The sequence below is a fragment of the Pseudochaenichthys georgianus genome, chromosome 20 (assembly GCF_902827115.2).
Source record: "Pseudochaenichthys georgianus chromosome 20, fPseGeo1.2, whole genome shotgun sequence".
Lineage (NCBI taxonomy): Eukaryota > Metazoa > Chordata > Actinopteri > Perciformes > Channichthyidae > Pseudochaenichthys > Pseudochaenichthys georgianus.
In genome coordinates, this window is record NC_047522.1 from 1,060,569 (window position 1) to 1,082,902 (window position 22,334).

A 22,334-nucleotide genomic window follows, 5' to 3' on the forward strand; every position below is an offset into this window, starting at 1 on the left:
GAGGGAATTTCATCGATGGAAGCGAACTCTTTTCATCCGAAACAAACCTAAGGCATTTTTTATTTGAGATGTTGGCAGAGTTTTTATTTGGCTAACTTCTTTCTCGTATCCCTGTTGATAGAGACACCTGGCACCACGTCGAGTCAGGTGCAGCTTTTCTTCACGGGAGATTTACGCTAACAAACAGACTAACCCTACTTTAATAAAACCACATGGCGTAGAAAACCCAACAAATACTTTTCATTTATTCAGCTTTAGGAAGTTACGAGTTGTTAATTAACATGCATATTCGCAGTATATTGGCTCTTTATTAGTCATTATAAAACATTTATTAATGCCTTATTCTACATGAGAAATACAATTAACAACACTTATAGTTTCATGTCTTGTTACATAACAACAGATCATATGTGTCAGGTGTTATTATGGGAGAATTAATATTCTTGTGCTGCTGCTGCACATCGAGCATATTAAGACCCACTCGTGCACAACAACGTCCTTACTGGCATTAAATAAGCACTAATTAGAGGCTTATTGAGGAGAAACTCTCAACGAATGGCCGAGTACTTGTAGAATATGCTTAGAATAAGGCATTAATAAGTGTTTTATCCATCCATCCCTCTTCTCCTCTTCTCCGTGGTCGGGTCTCGGGGTATCAGTTCCAGCAGAGAGCCCCAACTTCCTTTCCCCTCATCAACCAGCTCTGACTGGGGGGTCCCAAGGCGCTCCCAGGCCAGAAGAGATATAGTCCCTCCACCTGGTCCTAGGTCTACCCCTCGGTCTCCTCCCAGCTGGACGTGCCTGGAACACCTCCCTAGGGAGGCGCCCAGGTGGCATCCTAACTAGGTGCCCGCCTAACTAGGTGCCCGAACCACCTCAACTGGCTCGACCCGAAGGAGGAGCGGCTCAACTCCGAGTCCCTCCCTGATGACCAAACCTCTCACCTTATCCCTGAGGGAGACGCCAGCCACCCTGCGGAGGAAACCCATCTCGACCGCTTGGATCCGCGATCTCGTTCTTTCGGTTGAGTGTTTTATACTCACGAATAAAGAGCCAATATAATGCTAATATGTTAATGAACAATGATAGCAATGCTCTTGAGATCAACACCAACTGAGGAAATCCTTTTTGGCTCCATCTGACCCCATAAAGGCCCATGGTCATCCAGACAGATGAAACCAAGCAGGGAGTTCATACACACACGTGGGTGTAGTGATTGACCGTCTGCTGTCATGGAAGGACCGCACTGAACATCTGAGCACAACGACAAAACAAAGGATTTATTTTCTCCACCGTCTCAGGTCTGTTGGGCGAGCAGAGAAACGCTTCTGTTGTTCTTTACATGTGATCTTGATATTCTGCAGCACTGCAACGCTACCTGGTACAAATGTTTGTCAGCAGCTTTAAAATACTATAAAATACTGAAGCACACTGAAGCATCCTTTGAGCATCAGTCAGTCCTCTCAGTGAACTCAGAGCTGACCCCAGATCAGATGCCCGCTGAAGGCTCTGAGCAGCTTTTCTCTCACTGATCGTGCTGTGATGTTAGATGTTTGTGTTTCATGTGTCGTGTCTGGATGCTTGCTGTTGATGTCGGACATGGAGCTGCTGTGACGCAAGTATTATCGTATCGTAACTAACAGCTAGCTGGTGGTGAATGTGTGAACTCGCCTCTGGTCTGTTTCTGAGCTGGAAGAGAGAGTCCTCCAGGGAAAGATAAACCGCTCAGTGCCAATGAAACTAAAACTTTGATCTTTCTCTTGAGTGTTTCAGATCATCAGCCCCCCACGAACTCAGCTGCTAAGTGCAGGACCCTCTCATCAAGTGGTCATCTCTTCTCCTAAATCCTCCAAAAGTGAGCATTAGATATCGCCTCATTTGCATATTTAAACATGGCACTCGTGTCTCAACTTAGAGTTCTCCTGCAAGTCGTAGAAACTTGCATGCAAACCATTTTAAATTGCAAACTGACAGTTAGGTGGCCACCTTGGCTCCTTTTTGGCTTCCTTTCCTTATTATAACAGGACAGTGTGTCCGTGGGGTTACTACAAAATATATACTTAACTATCAAGTTGTATGAAAACATTTTTACTTACAATACATACTAGCTACGCCTGGTTTCTACACACTACCGTGTATTTGTCTTTGAACTTCAAGCTACACGTCCCAATGAACTTATCACACGTCTCTAACCAGCATGCCTCCAGCTGCTACATCTTCACATACTAAGTGCTCATTTCTCTCTAGACAAAGAGGAGATATGACTGCTGTCTTTGTGCCGCACACTGAACAAGAGTCTTCAGAGGCCGCCAGCTTCCACACGGCACGAAGACAATGGATGATGTGGGAAAGCACCACATTCTGGGGTCCGAGGGCGCAGTTTCTGTTTCGTACATAAGGAATTCAGATTATGTTTCATTGCAATCCGTTAGGCATTTAGCGTTGGTCGATATGTTTGTGCCAAAAGGACGGGACAAAAGCACTGAATCATAAAAGGGAACAATAACAAAAATAAATGTATTTAATTGAAGGAAGACGTTTAACAAGGCACAATAAGGGTTTCGCTAAACTATTAAATATGTAAAGAAAGAACGAGATACAAGCGGCCGAGATGGGTTTCCTCCGCCGGGTGGCTGGCGTCTCCCTCAGGGAGAAGGTGAGGAGTTCGGTCATCAGGGAGGGACTCGGAGTTGAGCCGCTCCTCCTTCGCGTCGAAAGGAGCCAGTTGAGGTGGTTCGGGCACCTAGCTAGGATGCCACCTGGGCACCTCCCTAGGGAGGTGTTCCAGGCACGTCCAGCTGACCGAGGGGTAGACCTAGGACCAGGTGGAGGGACTATATCTCTTCTGGCCTGGGAGCGCCTTGGGACCCCCCAGTCAGAGCTGCTTGATGAGGGGAAAGGAAGTTTGGGGCTCTCTGCTGGAACTGATACCCCGAGACCCGACCACGGATAAGAGGAGAAGATGGATGGATTAAATACATAGATGTTTCACTTGATGTTTAAAACACTGTTGTAACGAGATCCACAACATATTGATGATACAGTGAGGAATGTGACATTAATAAATACCTTTTCATGCAGACGTTGAGAGGGAAACTACTTTGAGTACAAAATACCTCAGCACTTGTTGCTTGGCTGCAGTTCACTACAGTACACATGTAACAGTTGTAAATATGCAGTGGTGTTTAAATAATTATGTATAAATAATTTAGTACAATCACACAAATACTGCGGAACCTCCAAAACTGAGTCACTATTATTCTTTCATATCGTGTCCTTCACGTTTTCCTCTACCCTTTTGTGAATGTTCCACGAGAGAAGAGTCGGTGTCGGGAAAGAAACAACTGAATAACGACTGATATTGTCAGGTACGTTCTTTGTCTTTTGTGAATGTTCCACGAGAGACGAGTCGAATAACTTTGAATAACGACTGATTTGTTGGATATTGTCAGTGAATAAACGGAGATCGCCCCGGATCTCAAACATGAATACAACACAACGCAGAGACCGCGTAGCGACACCGGTTACACATCATCTGAAGGTCACGACCCCCAAAATGTGACGAGCAGCCATGTGAGGCAGAACACTAACACCAGTGAGGACACAGAGGCGGCCACGCCGAGCCGCTGGAAGGAGCACGGCGCCTGGACCGTTTTATTTTGATCAGACGTCGTTGGCACGGACTCGAGGGTTTTGATCGTGGACCAGCGTGACTCGGCAGAGAGTGATTGTCAGGACGGAGGTTTCTTAGGTTTCCTCATCTTCTTCAGCTTCTCTTGCCTCACCGTCTCGCCTTCGAGGGACGACAGCTCTGAGATCCGGTGGAAGAACGAGCGAGAGGCTCCGAGCACCGGGTCGGGGTAAGAAGGACCTGAGAGGAGAACAATAATTAGGATCTACAATTCAACAAATCATTACGAAACAATCGGCTATAACATGTTAGGGGTGGGAGTCACCAGGCTCCGCACGATACGATGCTATCGCGATACTTAAGCCACGATACGAAACTTAAGCCACGATACTTAAACCACGATACGAAACTTAAGCCACGATACGAAACTTAAGCCACGATACTATCGCGATACTTAAGCCACGATACGAAACTTAAGCCACGATACGAAACTTAAGCCACGATACTATCGCGATACTTAAGCCACGATACGAAACTTAAGCCACGATACGAAACTTAAGCCACGATACTATCGCGATACTTAAGCCACGATACGAAACTTAAGCCACGATACGAAACTTAAGCCACGATACGAAACTTAAGCCACGATACTATCGCGATACTTAAGCCACGATACGAAACTTAAGCCACGATACGAAACTTAAGCCACGATACTATCGCGATACTTAAGCCACGATACGAAACTTAAGCCACGATACGAAATTTAAGCCACGATACTATCGCGATACTTAAGCCACGATACGAAACTTAAGCCACGATACGAAACTTAAGCCACGATACTATCGCGATACTTAAGCCACGATACGAAACTTAAGCCACGATACTATCGCGATACTTAAGCCACGATACGAAACTTAAGCCACGATACTATCGCGATACTTAAGCCACGATACGAAACTAAAGCCACGATACTATCGCGATACTTAAGCCACGATACGAAACTTAAGCCACGATACTTAAACCACAATACGAAACTTAAACCACGATACGAAACTTAAGCCACGATACTATCGCGATACTTAAGCCACGATACGAAACTTAAGCCACGATACTATCGCGATACGAAACTTAAGCCACGATACTTAAACCACGATACGAAACTTAAGCCACGATACGAAACTTAAGCCACGAAACTTAAGCCACGATACTATCGCGATACTTAAGCCACGATACGAAACTTAAGCCACGATACTTAAACCACGATACGAAACTTAAGCCACGATACGAAACTTAAGCCACGATACTATCGCGATACTTAAGCCACGATACGACGCTGCCGCGATACTTAAGCCACGATACTATCGCGATACTTAAGCCACGATACGAAACTTAAGCCACGATACTTAAACCACGATACGAAACTTAAGCCACGATACTATCGCGATACTTAAGCCACGATACGAAACTTAAGCCACGATACTATCGCGATACTTAAGCCACGATACGAAACTTAAGCCACGATACTTAAACCACGATACGAAACTTAAGCCACGATACGAAACTTAAGCCACGATACTATCGCGATACTTAAGCCACGATACGAAACTTAAACCACGATACTTAAACCACGATACGAAACTTAAGCCACGATACGAAACTTAAGCCACGATACTATCGCGATACTTAAGCCACGATACGAAACTTAAGCCACGATACGAAACTTAAGCCACGATACGAAACTTAAGCCACGATACGAAACTTAAGCCACGATACTATCGCGATACTTAAGCCACGATACTATCGCGATACTTAAGCCACGATACGAAACTTAAGGCACGATACGAAACTTAAGCCACGATACGAAACTTAAGCCACGATACTATCGCGATACTTAAGCCACGATACGAAACTAAAGCCACGATACTATCGCGATACTTAAGCCACGATACGAAACTTAAGCCACGATACTTAAACCACGATACGAAACTTAAGCCACAATACGAAACTTAAGCCACGATACTATCGCGATACTTAAGCCACGATACGAAACTTAAGCCACGATACTTAAACCACGATACGAAACTTAAGCCACGATACGAAACTTAAGCCACGATACTATCGCGATACTTAAGCCACGATATGATACTATCGCGATACTTAAGCAACAATATGATACTATCGCGATACTTAAGCCACGATATGATGCTATCGCGATGCTTAAGCCACGATATGATGCCATCGCGATACTTAAGCCACGATACGATACTATCGCGATACTTAAGTCACAATATGATGCTATCGCGATACTTAAGCCCCGATATGATGCTATCGCGATACTTAAGCCACGATATGACGCTATCGCGATGCTTGAGCCACGATATGATACTATCGCGCTACTTAAGCCACGATACGATAGTATTGCTATTCTACGATATACTAAATATCGCGATACGATATATTTATATATATTTACATCTTTGTTTTTCATGAAAACAAGAAAAAGCTCAGCACCATCTAGTGGATTGAAAAAGCAATTCTTACCAGACATCTGACCATTTTAAGTCTTTTAAAGTATGTGTTTTTTTTATAAATGTTTACATGGACTGCCCCCCCCCCCCCTCCCTTAGAGGTTCTTCACACACATGCTCTCCAGCACAGGTTAGCTCTGAGTGTTAGCGATGCTAATGTAAACACCGACCATATTACGTCCAAAACAGTCGGGCATTGTTTCTGATAGCAACTTTCTGATTGGCCCGTGGGTCCACATTTCAGATGTTACGTCATATCGGACGCAAATCTGGATCAGCTCCGTTGTTCCCCGTTTTTAGAGATTTGGGTACGGAGGAAAAGAGAGAGGGTTTTATTTCCTGACGCTGCGTGAGTTCCCGACACATGTTGACACATCTTGATGGAGAGAAGACATCAAAAAGTGCTCGGGAGATATCACAGTCACAAGAATTCTACACAACCCCATGGAGAATATCATGAACCACAAACAACAAGGGACCATGGAGGGGAGGCTCACGAGTTTTGGGATCCATGAGTATTGTTGAAGATTAGATCGCTACACACACAGACCTTCACGATCAAAGCACGGACATATTGAACTCACTCTTGGGATTGTCTTTGCCGTGCAGCAGGCTGGAGGCTGGATAGTTCACCTTGGGCCTGCAGAGGGAGAGCAGAGGAGGCTTGAGTGGGAGAGAAACATCGATGAGTTTCTATCTGATGGAGTTAAAAAGGCAGAATGACCTGTTGAGTTTGCAGCTCTCCACTGAGAAGGAGTTCCTGCCGCTGAGGATCAGAGAGGAGGGGAAGACGAGAGCAGGAGAGGAGGGGAAGACGAGAGCAGGAGAGGAGGTCAGGTCGTAGCTCGGAGCGTAGCTGAGGGACGAGGAGAGGACGTTATTTCATGTGTTAACAGATACATGAGCCGGCCCGGCTAAAGTAACTGGACGGCCTACCTGCCTGTCAGCCTTCCATCGGGGCACAAAGTTATCTCGTGCCCTCATTGGTCATGTGCGCGTTGGTGTGTGTTGGGGGAGGGGCTCTGTGAGGAAGTCTGAAGGACGGGGCGGATTTTTTTCGGTTGCGTATTTTCAAATTCTAGCGCACTCGAGCTGGTTTCTCCATTCTTACCTACCCACCTTTAGTGTTCAAATGCTAGGGATTTACTTTGATGTTATGGCGGGATTAGATTAGATTAGATTCCTTTAATTGTCACGACAGCGAAATTCCCAAAGGGGCAATCACATAACAGACAGTATAAGTATCATTTTGACAATACATAATATATAATAAAGTGACTATAAATTGTACCTGGAATTATGTAAACACAGTGAAAACAAGCGTACATTTAGAATGGAGGAAACAACATTATGAAATAAATCAAATAATTATTTGCTCAATAAAAAGGTAGAACAGAAATAAAAAGAAAAGTATAAAAATACCTTCAAACATGCACAAAATATCTGTAAATAAATGCAGAACAAGAACACACTACTGTTTTTGTTGTTGTTTTTCTTGTGTAGCACTAATGGACTTGACCCACTCATTTCATGTGAAAAGACAAGGTGTATGTTCTCTCTCTCTCTCTTTATGTCAATGTGAAGGCAGCGTGACATCAAACTAAACGGTTCCCACAACAACAAAGGAGTGATATTAATGAATGATAACGATCTCATCATGATTTAGCTATAATCAAGCGTGCCGTGTTAACAGAATATTAAACATTAAAGCCGGGGATCTTCAGATTGTGACAGATAAATGAAGCTTGTCGAAACATGAATAGGTCTGCTCTTGTGTGAGACAACGACTCGGTGTAATTACTGCAATGTGTGCAGCTGTCTGCAGAACTAGAGTGTGGATCTGGCAGAGGTTACCCCAGGGTGAAGGGCCGCCCCCCCCGGCTGTGGGAGAGCCCCTTGGAGAGGCTGAAGGGATGCAGGGACCCTCTCTGCAGCGGGGGGACCACCGTGCGGGTCCTCTCCGGCTGAACACCTGAAGAGAAATACATTCAGACAGTCAGAACCACAGGTGGGAAGTACAAATACTGCGTTACTGTACTTAAGTACATGTTTCTGGTATCAGTACTTTACTCCACTACTTATTTTTCTGCCAACTTTTAACTTTGACTTCTTACATGTTGAACTCAAATACCTGTACTTTCTACTTCTTACATGTTGAACTCAAATACCTGTACTTTCTACTTCTTACATGTTGAACTCAAATACCTGTACTTTCTACTTCTTACATGTTGAACACAAATACCTGTACTTTCTACTTCTTACATGTTGAACACAAATACCTGTACTTTCTACTTCTCACATGTTGAACTCAAATACCTGTACTTTCTACTTCTTACATGTTGAACTCAAATACCTGTACTTTCTACTTCTTACATGTTGAACTAAAATACCTGTACTTTCTACTTCTTACATGTTGAACACAAATACCTGTACTTTCTACTTCTTACATGTTGAACTCAAATACCTGTACTTTCTACTTCTTACATGTTGAACACAAATACCTGTACTTTCTACTTATTACATGTTGAACACAAATACCTGTACTTTCTACTTCTTACATGTTTACCACAAATACCTGTACTTTCTACTTCTCACATGTTGAACACAAATACCTGTACTTTCTACTTCTCACATGTTGAACACAAATACCTGTACTTTCTACTTCTCACATGTTGAACCCAAATACCTGTACTTTCTACTTCTTACATGTTGAACACTAATACCTGTACTTTCTACTTATTACATGTTGAACACAAATACCTGTACTTTCTACTTCTTACATGTTGAACTCAAATACCTGTACTTTCTACTTCTTACATGTTGAACTCAAATACCTGTACTTTCTACTTCTTACATGTTGAACTCAAATACCTGTACTTTCTACTTCTCACATGTTGAACACAAATACCTGTACTTTCTACTTCTTACATGTTGAACTCAAATACCTGTACTTTCTACTTCTTACATGTTGAACACAAATACCTGTACTTTCTACTTCTCTCATGTTGAACACAAATACCTGTACTTTACATTGTGTATAAATGTTATAACTGGCTTTTTCTTTTTTAACACTTTATTTATGGGTTTGTCCCACACATAACACAATAACAGGAGAAAATACAGAGTACAAATGCAGGATGACAAAACAATAATGATAATAACATAAAAATACCATTCCAGTAATAGCAATGAAACAAATAAACCAAAATACACAATGACATGATGAGACAGAAACAGAAATCCCTAAAAAAAACTGTCTATTTCGATATGTATGTATGTTCGCTTACTTTGGATTTGAGTTTTATTAAGATTTTTTTTTTTTTTATGTCACCGCTGTTTGACCAATAAAGGTTTTTCTGATTTGGCTAATATCTAGCTTTCATTACTACTGTTCAGTATAAAAGTACCACTGGCCGTCAGTGACGACATATTATTTATATGATTACAACTCCACCTACTGGCTGTTCAGGAAAACGCCTCAAACTCTCACTAAACATCCTAAACTCTGTAATAATGACTCGTCTTATTCTGGAAATCTTACATTGTTTTTCGAACAGGAAGTGTCTCCCGGTGATGTCATTGTCCTCTCGAGCTGAGTGAGGGGACCTAGAGGAGGAAGAGACATAATAAATATCAGCACACATGGAGAAGTGTAAATACCACCCAGAATAATTACACACACAGTTCACAATATGTGTCTGTTATCAAGTGTATCACAATAAAGGGGGCGGGGCCTCCAAGCTTGCGTTTAAAGGAGACCGACGAGAGAGACTCAGACTGACCACTAAGAGACAGATATAGACTTAACGGCTAACTGAAATGCACACAATGACGATACAGAGATGCAGAAGGACTACACAAAGAAGAGAAAACCATCACAGACAAAAGGTAGTCTTGACAAATTACAGTAGTTTTTTAAAACAAGTATTTCAAATATAATAAAAAGACCAAATACAACTTTAAGGGACAAAGAAAGGGTGTGTCTGCTGTTTACAGACTAGCATTCATTTGTGAAAGGGATTTAAAGATATTAGATATTAGGAAGCCATTGATAAAAAAGCACTGGATTTTCAATAGAAATATTAACATATATGTAGGTGTGTTGAGTTACCCTGAAAGTGTAATTACTCTACTTAGTAACAGGGTTGCAAATCAATGCTTATGTTAGCTTTTACCTCAGGAAACAAGTATATTAAACATGCATGTTTTAGCAAAGATAATACATTGAACTGCAGGATATTTCCTGTGTATATCTTTGCTAAAACAAACCCTTTAAGTGTAACTACTCTCAATCAATGCTAATGTTAGCTTTGACCTCAGGACACAAGGTTAGAAACTCACCCTCCGACCATGAAGCCCCCGCTCCAGGTGTTCCAGTCCCGGGGCCCTGCAACCAGGAGTACAGGTTAATATATCACAAAGTGGAAGAAGTACTCAGATATTTACTTAAGAAAAAGTAGCAAAACTACTCAATTACAAGTAAAAGTCCTGCATTGAAAAGTATATGTGTTCATTACTTCAATGTTGCACTGGTTAAGTGGGTTTGATTTGAATTGCTTTATACACTACCGGGTAACTTAACCTATAATAATATATAATAATGGGTGTTGATTTATATTTTGTATTAATAACCGTAATCTGATAAGTAAATATGTAAAATACATGTGGTGCAGTAAAAGTACAACATAGCATAATAACTAATTAAGTAAATGACAAATACTGCAATACTCAGATCTTGTACTTGAGTAAAAGTAGAAGTACTCAGATCTTGTAATTGAGTAAAAGTTAAAGTACTCAGATCTTGTAATTGAGTAAAAGTAGAAGTACTCAGATCTTGTACTTGAGTAAAAGTACCCAGATCTTGTACTTGAGTAAAAGTAGAAGTACTCAGATCTTGTAATTGAGTAAAAGTAGAAGTACTCAGATCTTGTACTTAGTAAAAGTAATCAGATCTTGAACTTGAGTAAAAGTAGAAGTACCCAGATCTTGTAAATGAGTAAAAGTAGAAGTACCCAGATCTTGTAATTGAGTAAGAGTAGAACTATACTCAGATCTTGTACTTGAGTAAAAGTAGAAGTACCAGAGTGTAGGAATACTCGAATTAAGTGGAGTACTTGAGTAAATGTACTTAAGGTAACATTACCCGCCCTGATGTCCCACATTAAGCTAGCGTCATGTATAGAAACACAGCATTACTCACTGCTCAGAGGCTGGATGAGAGGCAGTTTCGTCCGGATGTTTCCTACCCCCCTCCCGGAGCTCCTGTATGCCGAACATGGAGCCTCAAGGCCGGGGTGGCTGCAGCTCGAACCCCGGTCCGATGTCAGAGCCTTATTAGCAGTGGGTAGTAGCGACGCGTTTACCTGGAAGGTCATCATGCCGCAGCGGCCTCGCATCACCTGTATTATCACCGGTTATGGATGAACACACACACGCAGCTGCTGGGGGACATTTGTTTTAATTCATAAAAAGGACCGTTAGCTGGGGCTTAGCATCCCGAGCTGCGATGCTAGCTGTAACCGAGTCACTGCGTCACCATGACAACAGGCTGAAGGAAGACCGTTACTCATCATATATTAACGGTTTTTATTTATTTGCTTCTCAATTAAACGGTTTTCATTGATCAATTCTTACAGTAACGGTTAAAATGTTAAACTTAATCGTAATGTATTAACGTTTATTTATCTAATTTTCGCATACAGTTCATGTTATACAAATATCTTCATTACATATCTTGCTTATTATTTCTATTTGAATTGCTTTCTTACCATATGTTTATACACTTATTTATCCTTTATTTCATTAGATGGTTGAAAAAAAGTCATCAAACTCATGAATAGTAGCAGAAAATGGAATCTAAAAAGTATAACTTTTACTTAGTTATAAAAACAGCACATATTTACTGTAAGTACTTCACCCTTTAGTAGTTGGCATTCCCTCAATACTGGAGGACAATCTTATATTTGTTAACTCTTGTAAGGTTATGGGATGTTAAAGTACTAAGAAAACTATTTAAAATCTAAAGATGTATATCTAACCATACAAGGATAACCTTCCAGTGAGTCTTCAGTACTAACGTTTTCAATAAGGGTCCTTAGTTTCCCCAGACAGTCTTATTGCTTTACAAAAGTGAAGTGCTCAATTTCTAACTGACCTTTTGTCATTTTATGTCAAAATGGGTGACAACTGAATCCAACATCACTGCTAAGACCAACTATATGAACAAAGTGGATGTGGAAAAAGATACCTTATCCTTAATATAGTAGATCACACACATTTCTGAATCAAAGTGCACATCAGATATTAACGACAGAAACAAGACTTTTTTTCTCTCCAAGATTTTTTATTGTACATTTTGAGTCCTTTGCAAACCTGAAACAGACAAAGGAGAAACTGTTATCGATGTGATTTCTTACCAGATGCAAAACACTCTTATAGATAAGGTTAAGTATCTTCAATATTAAATATATGCTTCTTCTAAACTCATGTTTCACACGGGTATCATTTTGTCAAAGGCAAATGCTAAACTCAATCTAAAGCGATGTCATATTAACAAAACTTAAAATATTTAATTGGATCTATTTCTGCAGACGAAAGCACACGTAGCAGAGGATTCTAACACGGAGGGCTTAGATGTGGTTTCAGACATATTGGCTTAAATACAACTGGTTTTCACCACGGTCGATAAGATGGGGAAAAAAGATTGTGCATCATTAACCACGCCCATGAGCCACGTATCCTCTGCAGGTCTCTAGAGTTAAAAGTCGCTGCCACTCACCATGAGTCTAGGTCACCCTCCGGATCTGAAAGAGACAGAGAGAAACTGTTATTGACGGGACCAAGTGATTTCTTACCAGATGCAAAACACTCATAACGTATCTTCAATATTAAGCGTGCATTCACACCTAATAGTCCGTTTGCTACATCGTTTCATTTTCCAGAAGGTTCGGTTCACAAAACTCGGACTTTAAACACAAGTCATGTGCACGGAAATGCAGTTCACCCATTGGTCAGACATTAAGGGGTAAAAATGCAAATCCCGGAAATTTCTCTCGGAGCCTCCGCCATGGAGCATCGGCACTTTATTCTCATGCAGCTGTTAATCTGGAGATCAACAGACACTCTCGGCCCGCGCATATGATTATATAAGCCGACAACGCCCGTTAAAAAACCGTATAACACAATGAGAGACGTTCTGCAGTCAGGAAGGCGTTGCACCGACGACAGGTGTTCTTACTTTTATGTAGCTGACGGAGAATTCTTACTTTACACGTCACTGTTCAACACTTCATCCTGCTTCACTCTTTAACTAAACAACCGCGGATGTCTTGAAAGACTCTTCCGCTAAAGATTTTGAAGACATCCGCGTCCTTGTGAAACGTAAAGACTGCGCTTCCTATGTTTCGGTGCGGACTGCGTTCACACCAGCGATGAACCGCTCCAGAGTTCACTAGCAAGCGCTCCGAGACCACCTATTCTAGCGGACCAGAGTCCGGTTGTTTAGTTCACTTCAGAGGTCTCTACTGCGTTCACACCGACCCAAATGAACCGCACCAGGGTTCGATTCAACCGGACTATACAAGGCAGGTGTGAACGCACCCTAAATCTATGCTTCTTCTAAAGAACTCGTTTTTCACACTCGTATCGTTTTGTCAAAGACGGCTTTTTCCAACAAAGATAAGCAATGCTAAACTCAATCTAAAGCGATGTCATATTAACAAAATATTTAATTGATCTATTTCTGCAGACTAAAGCACACGTAGCAGAGGATTCTAACACGGAGGGCTTAGATGTGGTTTCAGACATATTGGCTTAAATACAACTGGTTTTCACCACGGTCGATAAGATGGGGAAAAAAGATTGTGCATCATTAACCACGCCCATGAGCCACGTATCCTCTGCAGGTCTCTAGAGTTAAAAGTCGCTGCCACTCACCATGAGTCTAGGTCACCCTCCGGATCTGAAAGAGACAGAGAGAAACGGTTATTGACGGGACCAAGTGATTTCTTACCAGATGCAAAACACTCGTAAAGTATCTTCAATATTAAATCTACGCTTCTTCCAAAGAACTCGTTTTTCACACTCGTATTGTTTTGGCTGCTTTTTCCAATAAAGACGAGCAACGCTAAACTCAATCTAAAGCGATGTCATATTAACAAAACTTAAAATATTTAATTGATCTATTTCTGCAGACTAAAGCACATGTAGCAGAGGATTCTAACACGGAGGGGCTTAGATGTGGTTTCAGACATATTGGCTTAAATACAACTGGTTTTCACCACGGTCGATAAGATGGGGAAAAAAGATTGTGCATCATTAACCACGCCCATGAGCCACGTATCCTCTTTAGAGTCGCTGCCACTCACCATGAGTCTAGTTCATCCTCCGGATCATTCTGTTGATCTGGTCCTCCCTGTTGCCGGCGTCTCCTCCCTCCACAAAGTGAGTGGTCTTCTTGTTCATTGCCGCCGCGGGGAGACGACAGTTTGAAGGGCCACAGGAAGTTGTTGGCGGGCTTGAAGTTCTTGCCAACTGTGTAATCTAGTGGATGAGATCCTCCACGCAGATGATGCCGTATTTGCCTGGAGAGCAAAAAGAAGTGTTTAGGAAAACTGTTGATACCACTTTATAAAACACGTCGTATATCGGTAAAGGAAAGGGATCACACACTGGTGTTGAGAAATCAGAGTAGGAAAATAGTTGATGTGCAAAATGGTATATCTCAGAACTTTGACTTCACTGGTCAGAATAGTTAAAACTGGAGTTTCGTTCTTAACACCTCGAACCTCTACCAAGTAACTTTCCAGTTCAACGTCTCACTTAGAAGCTCATACATTTTAGCTTTCCAAGTTACAATAGTACACGTTTCTTGGATGTGTAAAAAGTCTGCTACCAACGGAAATAATATATTCTAGAGGTAAAATAATAATCACTGTTCGACTGACATGTGGTTTCAGACAAACTGGCTTAGTCTCAGTTTCTCTCACCATGGTCGATAAGACGGGGAAAAAATTGTACATCATTAACCACATGTTGCAGAAGACCTCGAGTTAACATATTCTGCAGAATACTAACACTACCCTCGTTCAAAGCGTAATATATCAAGAAGGCGTAGAGAAGCACAACGTGTTCCCAATTAATATAATACGTTTTGCATACCGAGAGCCTTCTCCACCAGAGCGTTGTCGGTGAGGGCGATGCGCTGCTTCCTCATCCTGCCATGACCACGTTTGTAGATGAGCTCACGCACAGACTTCAGGTTGGGGTATCTGAGGGGAACAACGGGTCATAAGTTATTACATGAACTGGTTAATCTGAACAATGTTGTTGACAGGGAGAGATTGAGAGTAGACGATTTCTTGCAATACAAAAAAAGATTGTTTTTGTATTCATACCGTGGAAAACAAGTAGAAGCACCTCTGACTAAAAGCAGCTAACGAGCAACTGCAAAGATAGTTCGGCGTATTATTTTCCCATATCAAAGTACACAATAGTGTCTGATCAGCCATGTTAAACTCTAAAACAGCAGAACATCTGCAGTCTAGTGTTTCATCAGAATATGTCATAGTTTGGATACAACCGTTTAAATCTACAGCGAATAAAGAAGCCAAGAGATACTCCAAAGCACGAAGAGGGTACTTTGGGTTGCCTCTAAATCGGCCAATAATAGCTATTGTCTATTTCCCACCCAACACGTAAATTACTGTAACCCAAATCTAGCACAAAGGAGTACATATTACTATCGTGGAATGTGGTTTCAGACAAACTGGCTTAGTTTCAGTACGTGATCACCATAGTCGATAAGATGGGGAAAAAAAGTTGAGCATCATTAACCACATTCCAGATATAAATCCACTATCGCAGAGTTAACATTGGGACACAGTTCTTACCCCCAGGAGATGTAGGGCTCGGCGATCCTCAGCATGTTGATGGAGGCTTTGTTCAGCCTGACGAAGACGCCGTTGAAGATCTGGCGAAGACGCATCAGCTGCAGAACCTTGCGGACCTTGGGGGCGACACCGTTGATACTGGGGGACGAGGATAACGATTAGCTTATAGCTTAGCGTGAAGATACAGCTTTCGTTTGAGATTTGTGGTTTCAGACGAACTGGCTTAATATACAAAGCTTTATCAGCATAGTCGATAAGTCGGGGAAAGAGTGGTCATCACTAAACACAGCAGACGGTACACTTACATGGATTACTACATTTAGAGAAGGGAAAGGCCTTCAATATTCACTTGTGCCGTCTCGAGGCTCAACGTTTACCCAGAGGCTATATAACTGATTATAATGAAGTCTTAGTATTGCTGTACCTTACAGTAATTTCAGTTGGTGTACCAAAGTTACTTTACAATTAGCCTTCTCAATCCTTAATTGGGAAATGCCAATATTCTGGCTGCAGCTTGAACTTCACGTCTCGTAGGAAACCTAGTAATCCATGTAAATGCTACCGATAGTTTCATACGACGGCCACGACTCACCCTCTGATCCTCATGACGAAGGCGAGCTTGGGCTCCGCTGGCACGTAGAAGTTTCCCACTTTGCGAGCAGTGCGGCCCAGACGTACCTCGCGTCTGTACATCGTCTTGTACTCCTTGTGGTACTTCTCGGCCCTCTTGTAGATCAAAGTCCTGGTCACTTTGCGGGCCTGAGAACGCAGTAGGAAACAACATACTCTTTTAGGACACTGTTCAGCTACAAGTCAACATATACACGGTGATGTTATTCGATCAGTGCATGTGGTTTCAGATCAACTGGCTTAGTTCTCAGTTTCTCTCACCATGGTCGATAAGACGGGGAAAAAATTGTACATCATTAACCACATGTAGCACTATTCCTTAATCTAACAGCAACTTAAAAAGTAGGGATTCAGTCATCAATTAACACCTCGGAGAAAGCATACGTGTAACTTAAATACTTCTCAGTTACATCAGTGAACTTCTAGCAGCACAGCAGGTCAATGAATTCAGGCCTTCAACATGTATACAAGTTATAACCATCACTTTAGGCGTTTGACGGTATATAAGAGGAGGCTATGATAACAATGAAGGTACAGTACAGGTGGGAACTTTAAAAAAGATCCATTGAAACTAAGTATGTACTAGTTTGCAAGTGCATCGAAAAGGAAATACACAGGAACATCTAGTCAATCACAGCCTTAATGTTTAGTATGCTGGCTAAGTCATTTTGAGCTTCTTTGGCTTCAAGGTAGATGGAAACATGTGCCATAATGAACACTAAAACCGTAAGGTCTACTTGCCCCTGAGAACTCCTACATGTACACTCCTCAATATAAGTACTTTTACAGACTTATTCAATGCTCTCATTAGCTATTTTAACAGTACACACACACAAGATGTAACCGCTTTGAAGGTGTGGAGGAGGAATGCTATGCTAACAGTTAATGTGGGAACTTTAAGCTGGTATGTGCCGTTGCATGATAGGATTGTTTGTAGTTAGACTTGTAAAAAAAAAAGGTAGTAGATTGTTTTAGTGCGCGTGCATGAAAGAGGGTTGCAAGAATACATAACCGTAATATTTTAAAGCTAGATGTATATTCTCAAAAGGAGTTTCATACAAACGTTTCACCGGTTTAAGCTTTCTTTAGTGACTTTAAACCGCAGATGAGCAGACACGTGTGCCCTATTAAAAATACTGAACACTTAACAGTAAGAGCTAAAGCCATGAGGAGAATTGTTCTACTGGTGACAGCATACATTACAGTGACTGTTGCAGACTAATTCAATGCTAACATTGGCTCTCAGACAAACAGTTATACACCAGCATGCATCTTACCTTCTTCTCAGAAAGCATCTTCTTGATGCGAATGGCCTTCATGGTTGCAAAGGCCTTTCGCCTTTTCAAAAGGCTCTCAGGGACCGCCTGAACTTGTTTGCTGTTAAAGGAGATGCAAAACGTAAGAACAAAGCTCGAAACATGTTGACAAAAAGCAGGTAGTCTCAAACAAAGCTGAACTACTACGAAATAACAGCGTGTATATACCACTGCTAGCTGCTAGGATGCTAACCCGGCAGTATTTACCGGCTCCCTGAAAACTAGCCGATGTGTAATGAAAACATTACAAGAGAGTTCAAGTCTACAACTTATTCCAGCAGTTACATATTTAATTTGTTGTCCATTTTAGCACAAAAACGAGCTACTTCTTGAGTCTTCACGTCCAGCCATGTTGGATTTCTACCGCTGAACACAAGACTCAAAGAAGTCCTTTTAAAAACGTATAAAACCAACAATCCCAAACAATAATACACGGAGTACGTTGTGTGCTAAACTAAACAAACTATATAATGTGTAAAATGTATAAACGATGGTTATTTAAAGACAGGATTCGGGTAGATTGTAAGACGGCGGAAGACACTCACACTGAGTCCGCCATTGCGTCCACCAAGAAAAAGGAAAAATCTTCTGCGCATGTCCGCGTTAAAGGATTGAGGACCCCTGCGGGCTGTCCTTCCAGCTGCCTGACTAATATATTTATATCGCACACCATTTTTTATTTATAAATAATTTAAACTAATCTATTTCTTAAATAATTAATATGACCATTCTTATGGTTAAAGGTGATATACATCTTAACAGATAGAGAAACGGAAAGCTCTCCTTAGTTTAGTTTACATTACAAACATGATTTTTCTCACGGCTCAAACTAAATCACAAGATTTTTATTACCTTTTTTATTTTCAAGTACTTGCTCCTCTTGTTATATTTTATGCCTGGTAAACTAATTATAACTGTTCGTTTATATATTTAATTCAATATTTCGAAATGCCTTATTTTATTTGTTGTGTAAGTGTTTCCTGCAAGATCCTGTATATTAAATTAAAAAAAAAGAAACAACAAGGTTAGCTTCACGTCTTTTTTATCTTTTGATTAAAAATATGGCACCAAGTTGACAAAGTGTTCTGTTAACCGGTCCAAAATGTACAGGTCTATAAGGTGCAATATGATACATAAAATGAACAGCAATTATATACAAATACATACATTTATGACACAGTTATATTGAAACACTATTGCATGCATTTTATTTATTTGTTTACATAACCTACTTCTGGCAACAATAATATGACCATTCTTGAGGCTAAAAGTAATATTGTACTTTCTACTTCTCACATGTTGAACACAAATACCTGTACTTTCTACTTCTTACATGTTACACAAATACCTGTACTTTCTACTTCTACATGTTGAACACAAATACCTGTACTTTCTACTTCTCTCATGTTGAACTCAAATACCTGTACTTTCTACTTCTTACATGTTGAACACAAATACCTGTACTTTCTACTTTACATGTTGAACCCAAATACCTGTACTTTCTACTTCTCTCATGTTGAACTCAAATACCTGTACTTTCTACTTCTTACATGTTGAACTCAAATACCTGTACTTTCTACTTCTCACATGTTGAACACAAATACCTGTACTTTACTTCTTACATGTTGAACCAAATACCTGTACTTTCTACTTCTTACATGTTGAACACAATACCTGTACTTTCTACTTCTTCATGTTGAACACAAATACCTGTACTTTCTACTTCTTACATGTTGAACTCAAATACCTGTACTTTCTACTTCTTACATGTTGAACTCAAATACCTGTACTTTCTACTTCTTACATGTTGAACTCAAATACCTGTACTTTCTACTTCTCACATGTTGAACACAAATACCTGTACTTTCTACTTCTTACATGTTGAACTCAAATACCTGTACTTTCTACTTCTTACATGTTGAACACAAATACCTGTACTTTCTACTTCTCTCATGTTGAACACAAATACCTGTACTTTACATTGTGTATAAATGTTATAACTGGCTTTTTCTTTTTTAACACTTTATTTATGGGTTTGTCCCACACATAACACAATAACAGGAGAAAATACAGAGTACAAATGCAGGATGACAAAACAATAATGATAATAACATAAAAATACCATTCCAGTAATAGCAATGAAACAAATAAACCAAAATACACAATGACATGATGAGACAGAAACAGAAATCCCTAAAAAAAACTGTCTATTTCGATATGTATGTATGTTCGCCTTACTTGGATTTGAGTTTATTAAGATTTTTTTTTTTTTATGTCACCGCTGTTTGACCAATAAGGTTTTTCTGATTTGGCTAATATCTAGCTTTCATTACTACTGTTCAGTATAAAAGTACCACTGGCCGTCAGTGACGACATATTATTTATATGATTACAACTCCACCTACTGGCTGTTCAGGAAAACGCCTCAAACTCTCACTAAACATCCTAAACTCTGTAATACTGACTCGTCTTATTCTGGAAATCTTACATTGTTTTCGAACATGAAGTGTCTCCCGGTGATGTCATTGTCCTCTCGAGCTGAGTGAGGGGACCTAGAGGAGGAAGAGACATAATAAATATCAGCACAACATGGAGAAGTGTAAATACCACCCAGAATAAGTTACACACACAGTTCACAATATGTGTCTGTTATCAAGTGTATCACAATAAAGGTGGGCGGGGCCTCCAAGCTTGCGTTTAAAGGAGACCGACGAGAGAGAGACTCAGACTGACCACTAAGAGACAGATATAGACTTAACGGCTAACTGAAATGCACACAATGACGATACAGAGATGCAGAAGGACTACACAAAGAAGAGAAAACCATCACAGACAAAAGGTAGTCTTGACAAATTACAGTAGTTTTTTAAAACAAGTATTTCAAATATAATAAAAAGACCAAATACAACTTTAAGGGACAAAGAAAGGGTGTGTCTGCTGTTTACAGACTAGCATTCATTTGTGAAAGGGATTTAAAGATATTAGATATTAGGAAGCCATTGATAAAAAAGCACTGGATTTTCAATAGAAATATTAACATATATGTAGGTGTGTTGAGTTACCCTGAAAGTGTAATTACTCTACTTAGTAACAGGGTTGCAATCAATGCTTATGTTAGCTTTTTACCTCAGGAAACAAGTATATTAAACATGCATGTTTTAGCAAAGATAATACATTGAACTGCAGGATATTTCCTGTGTATATCTTTGCTAAAACAAACCCTTTAAGTGTAACTACTCTCAATCAATGCTAATGTTAGCTTTGACCTCAGGACACAAGGTTAGAAACTCACCCTCCGACCATGAAGCCCCCGCTCCAGGTGTTCCAGTCCCGGGGCCCTGCAACCAGGAGTACAGGTTAATATATCACAAAGTGGAAGAAGTACTCAGATATTTACTTAAGAAAAAGTAGCAAAACTACTCAATTACAAGTAAAAGTCCTGCATTGAAAAGTACATGTGTTCATTACTTCAATGTTGCACTGGTTAAGTGGGTTTGATTTGAATTGCTTATACACTACCCGGGTAACTTAACCTATAATAATATATAATAATGGGTGTTGATTTATATTTTGTATTAATAACCGTAATCTGATAAGTAAATATGTAAAATACATGTGGTGCAGTAAAAGTACAACATAGCATAATAACTAATTAAGTAAATGACAAATACTGCAATACTCAGATCTTGTACTTGAGTAAAAGTAGAAGTACTCAGATCTTGTAATTGAGTAAAAGTTAAAGTACTCAGATCTTGTAATTGAGTAAAAGTAGAAGTACTCAGATCTTGTACTTGAGTAAAAGTACCCAGATCTTGTACTTGAGTAAAAGTAGAAGTACTCAGATCTTGTAATTGAGTAAAGTAGAAGTACTCAGATCTTGTACTTAGTAAAAGTAATCAGATCTTGAACTTGAGTAAAAGTAGAAGTACCCAGATCTTGTAAATGAGTAAAGTAGAAGTACCCAGATCTTGTAATTGAGTAAGAGTAGAACTATACTCAGATCTTGTACTTGAGTAAAAGTAGAAGTACCAGAGTGTAGGAATACTCGAATTAAGTGGAGTACTTGAGTAAATGTACTTAAGGTAACATTACCCGCCCTGATGTCCCACATTAAGCTAGCGTCATGTATAGAAACACAGCATTACTCACTGCTCAGAGGCTGGATGAGAGGCAGTTTCGTCCGGATGTTTCCTACCCCCCCTCCCGGAGCTCCTGTATGCCGAACATGGAGCCTCAAGGCCGGGGTGGCTGCAGCTCGAACCCCGGTCCGATGTCAGAGCCTTATTAGCAGTGGGTAGTAGCGACGCGTTTACCTGGAAGGTCATCATGCCGCAGCGGC

General features: G+C 40.5%; 2 protein-coding genes and 7 non-coding genes across 9 annotated transcripts; all 9 read right to left on the reverse strand.

The window, feature by feature from the left end:
* Positions 1 to 2,506: 2,506 nt before the first annotated feature.
* On the reverse strand, positions 2,507 to 11,644 carry LOC117465932 (uncharacterized). Its single transcript, XM_034109039.2, has 7 exons — positions 11,360 to 11,644; positions 10,501 to 10,546; positions 9,701 to 9,765; positions 8,014 to 8,131; positions 6,884 to 7,015; positions 6,744 to 6,799; positions 2,507 to 3,871 (listed from the first exon to the last, which is right to left on the reverse strand). Exons 1-7 carry the CDS (start codon positions 11,553 to 11,555, stop codon positions 3,732 to 3,734), a joined length of 753 nt encoding a protein of 250 aa, XP_033964930.1. The 5' UTR covers positions 11,556 to 11,644; the 3' UTR covers positions 2,507 to 3,731.
* Positions 11,645 to 12,481: 837 nt separating this feature from the next.
* On the reverse strand, positions 12,482 to 18,619 carry LOC117465559 (large ribosomal subunit protein uL30-like). The gene is given in 11 exon segments (XM_034108439.1): positions 12,482 to 12,531; positions 12,938 to 12,962; positions 14,095 to 14,119; positions 14,526 to 14,622; positions 14,624 to 14,703; positions 14,706 to 14,741; positions 15,319 to 15,428; positions 16,050 to 16,187; positions 16,642 to 16,808; positions 17,957 to 18,056; positions 18,541 to 18,619. Coding segments are annotated over 8 exon segments (735 nt in total). The 5' UTR covers positions 18,555 to 18,619; the 3' UTR covers positions 12,482 to 12,531; positions 12,938 to 12,962; positions 14,095 to 14,119; positions 14,526 to 14,532.
* On the reverse strand, positions 12,792 to 12,883 carry LOC117466124 (small nucleolar SNORD12/SNORD106). Its single transcript, XR_004554245.1, has one exon. It is a non-coding gene; the product is annotated as a small nucleolar SNORD12/SNORD106 (small nucleolar RNA).
* Positions 13,949 to 14,040, reverse strand: LOC117466125 (small nucleolar SNORD12/SNORD106). Its single transcript, XR_004554246.1, has one exon. It is a non-coding gene; the product is annotated as a small nucleolar SNORD12/SNORD106 (small nucleolar RNA).
* LOC117466126 (small nucleolar SNORD12/SNORD106) lies at positions 14,395 to 14,486 on the reverse strand. Its single transcript, XR_004554247.1, has one exon. It is a non-coding gene; the product is annotated as a small nucleolar SNORD12/SNORD106 (small nucleolar RNA).
* On the reverse strand, positions 15,104 to 15,192 carry LOC117466130 (small nucleolar SNORD12/SNORD106). Its single transcript, XR_004554251.1, has one exon. It is a non-coding gene; the product is annotated as a small nucleolar SNORD12/SNORD106 (small nucleolar RNA).
* On the reverse strand, positions 15,908 to 15,999 carry LOC117466123 (small nucleolar SNORD12/SNORD106). The gene has a single exon (XR_004554244.1). It is a non-coding gene; the product is annotated as a small nucleolar SNORD12/SNORD106 (small nucleolar RNA).
* LOC117466136 (small nucleolar SNORD12/SNORD106) lies at positions 16,250 to 16,339 on the reverse strand. The gene has a single exon (XR_004554257.1). It is a non-coding gene; the product is annotated as a small nucleolar SNORD12/SNORD106 (small nucleolar RNA).
* On the reverse strand, positions 16,897 to 16,986 carry LOC117466133 (small nucleolar SNORD12/SNORD106). Its single transcript, XR_004554254.1, has one exon. It is a non-coding gene; the product is annotated as a small nucleolar SNORD12/SNORD106 (small nucleolar RNA).
* Positions 18,620 to 22,334: the final 3,715 nt, after the last annotated feature.

Bases quoted from the DNA above. Each gene is read 5' to 3' on its own strand.
- LOC117465932 (XM_034109039.2), bottom strand. From the start codon at position 11,555: ATGCGAGGCCGCTGCGGCATGATGACCTTCCAGGTAAACGCGTCGCTA. The intron at 8,132-9,700 runs GTAAGATTTCCA...ATTTCTCTTCAG, and splicing joins CTTCCTGTTCGAAAAACAAT to GTGTTCAGCCGGAGAGGACC. The intron at 3,872-6,743 runs GTGAGTTCAATA...TTCTCCTCTCAG, and splicing joins CGGCAAAGACAATCCCAAGA to GTCCTTCTTACCCCGACCCG.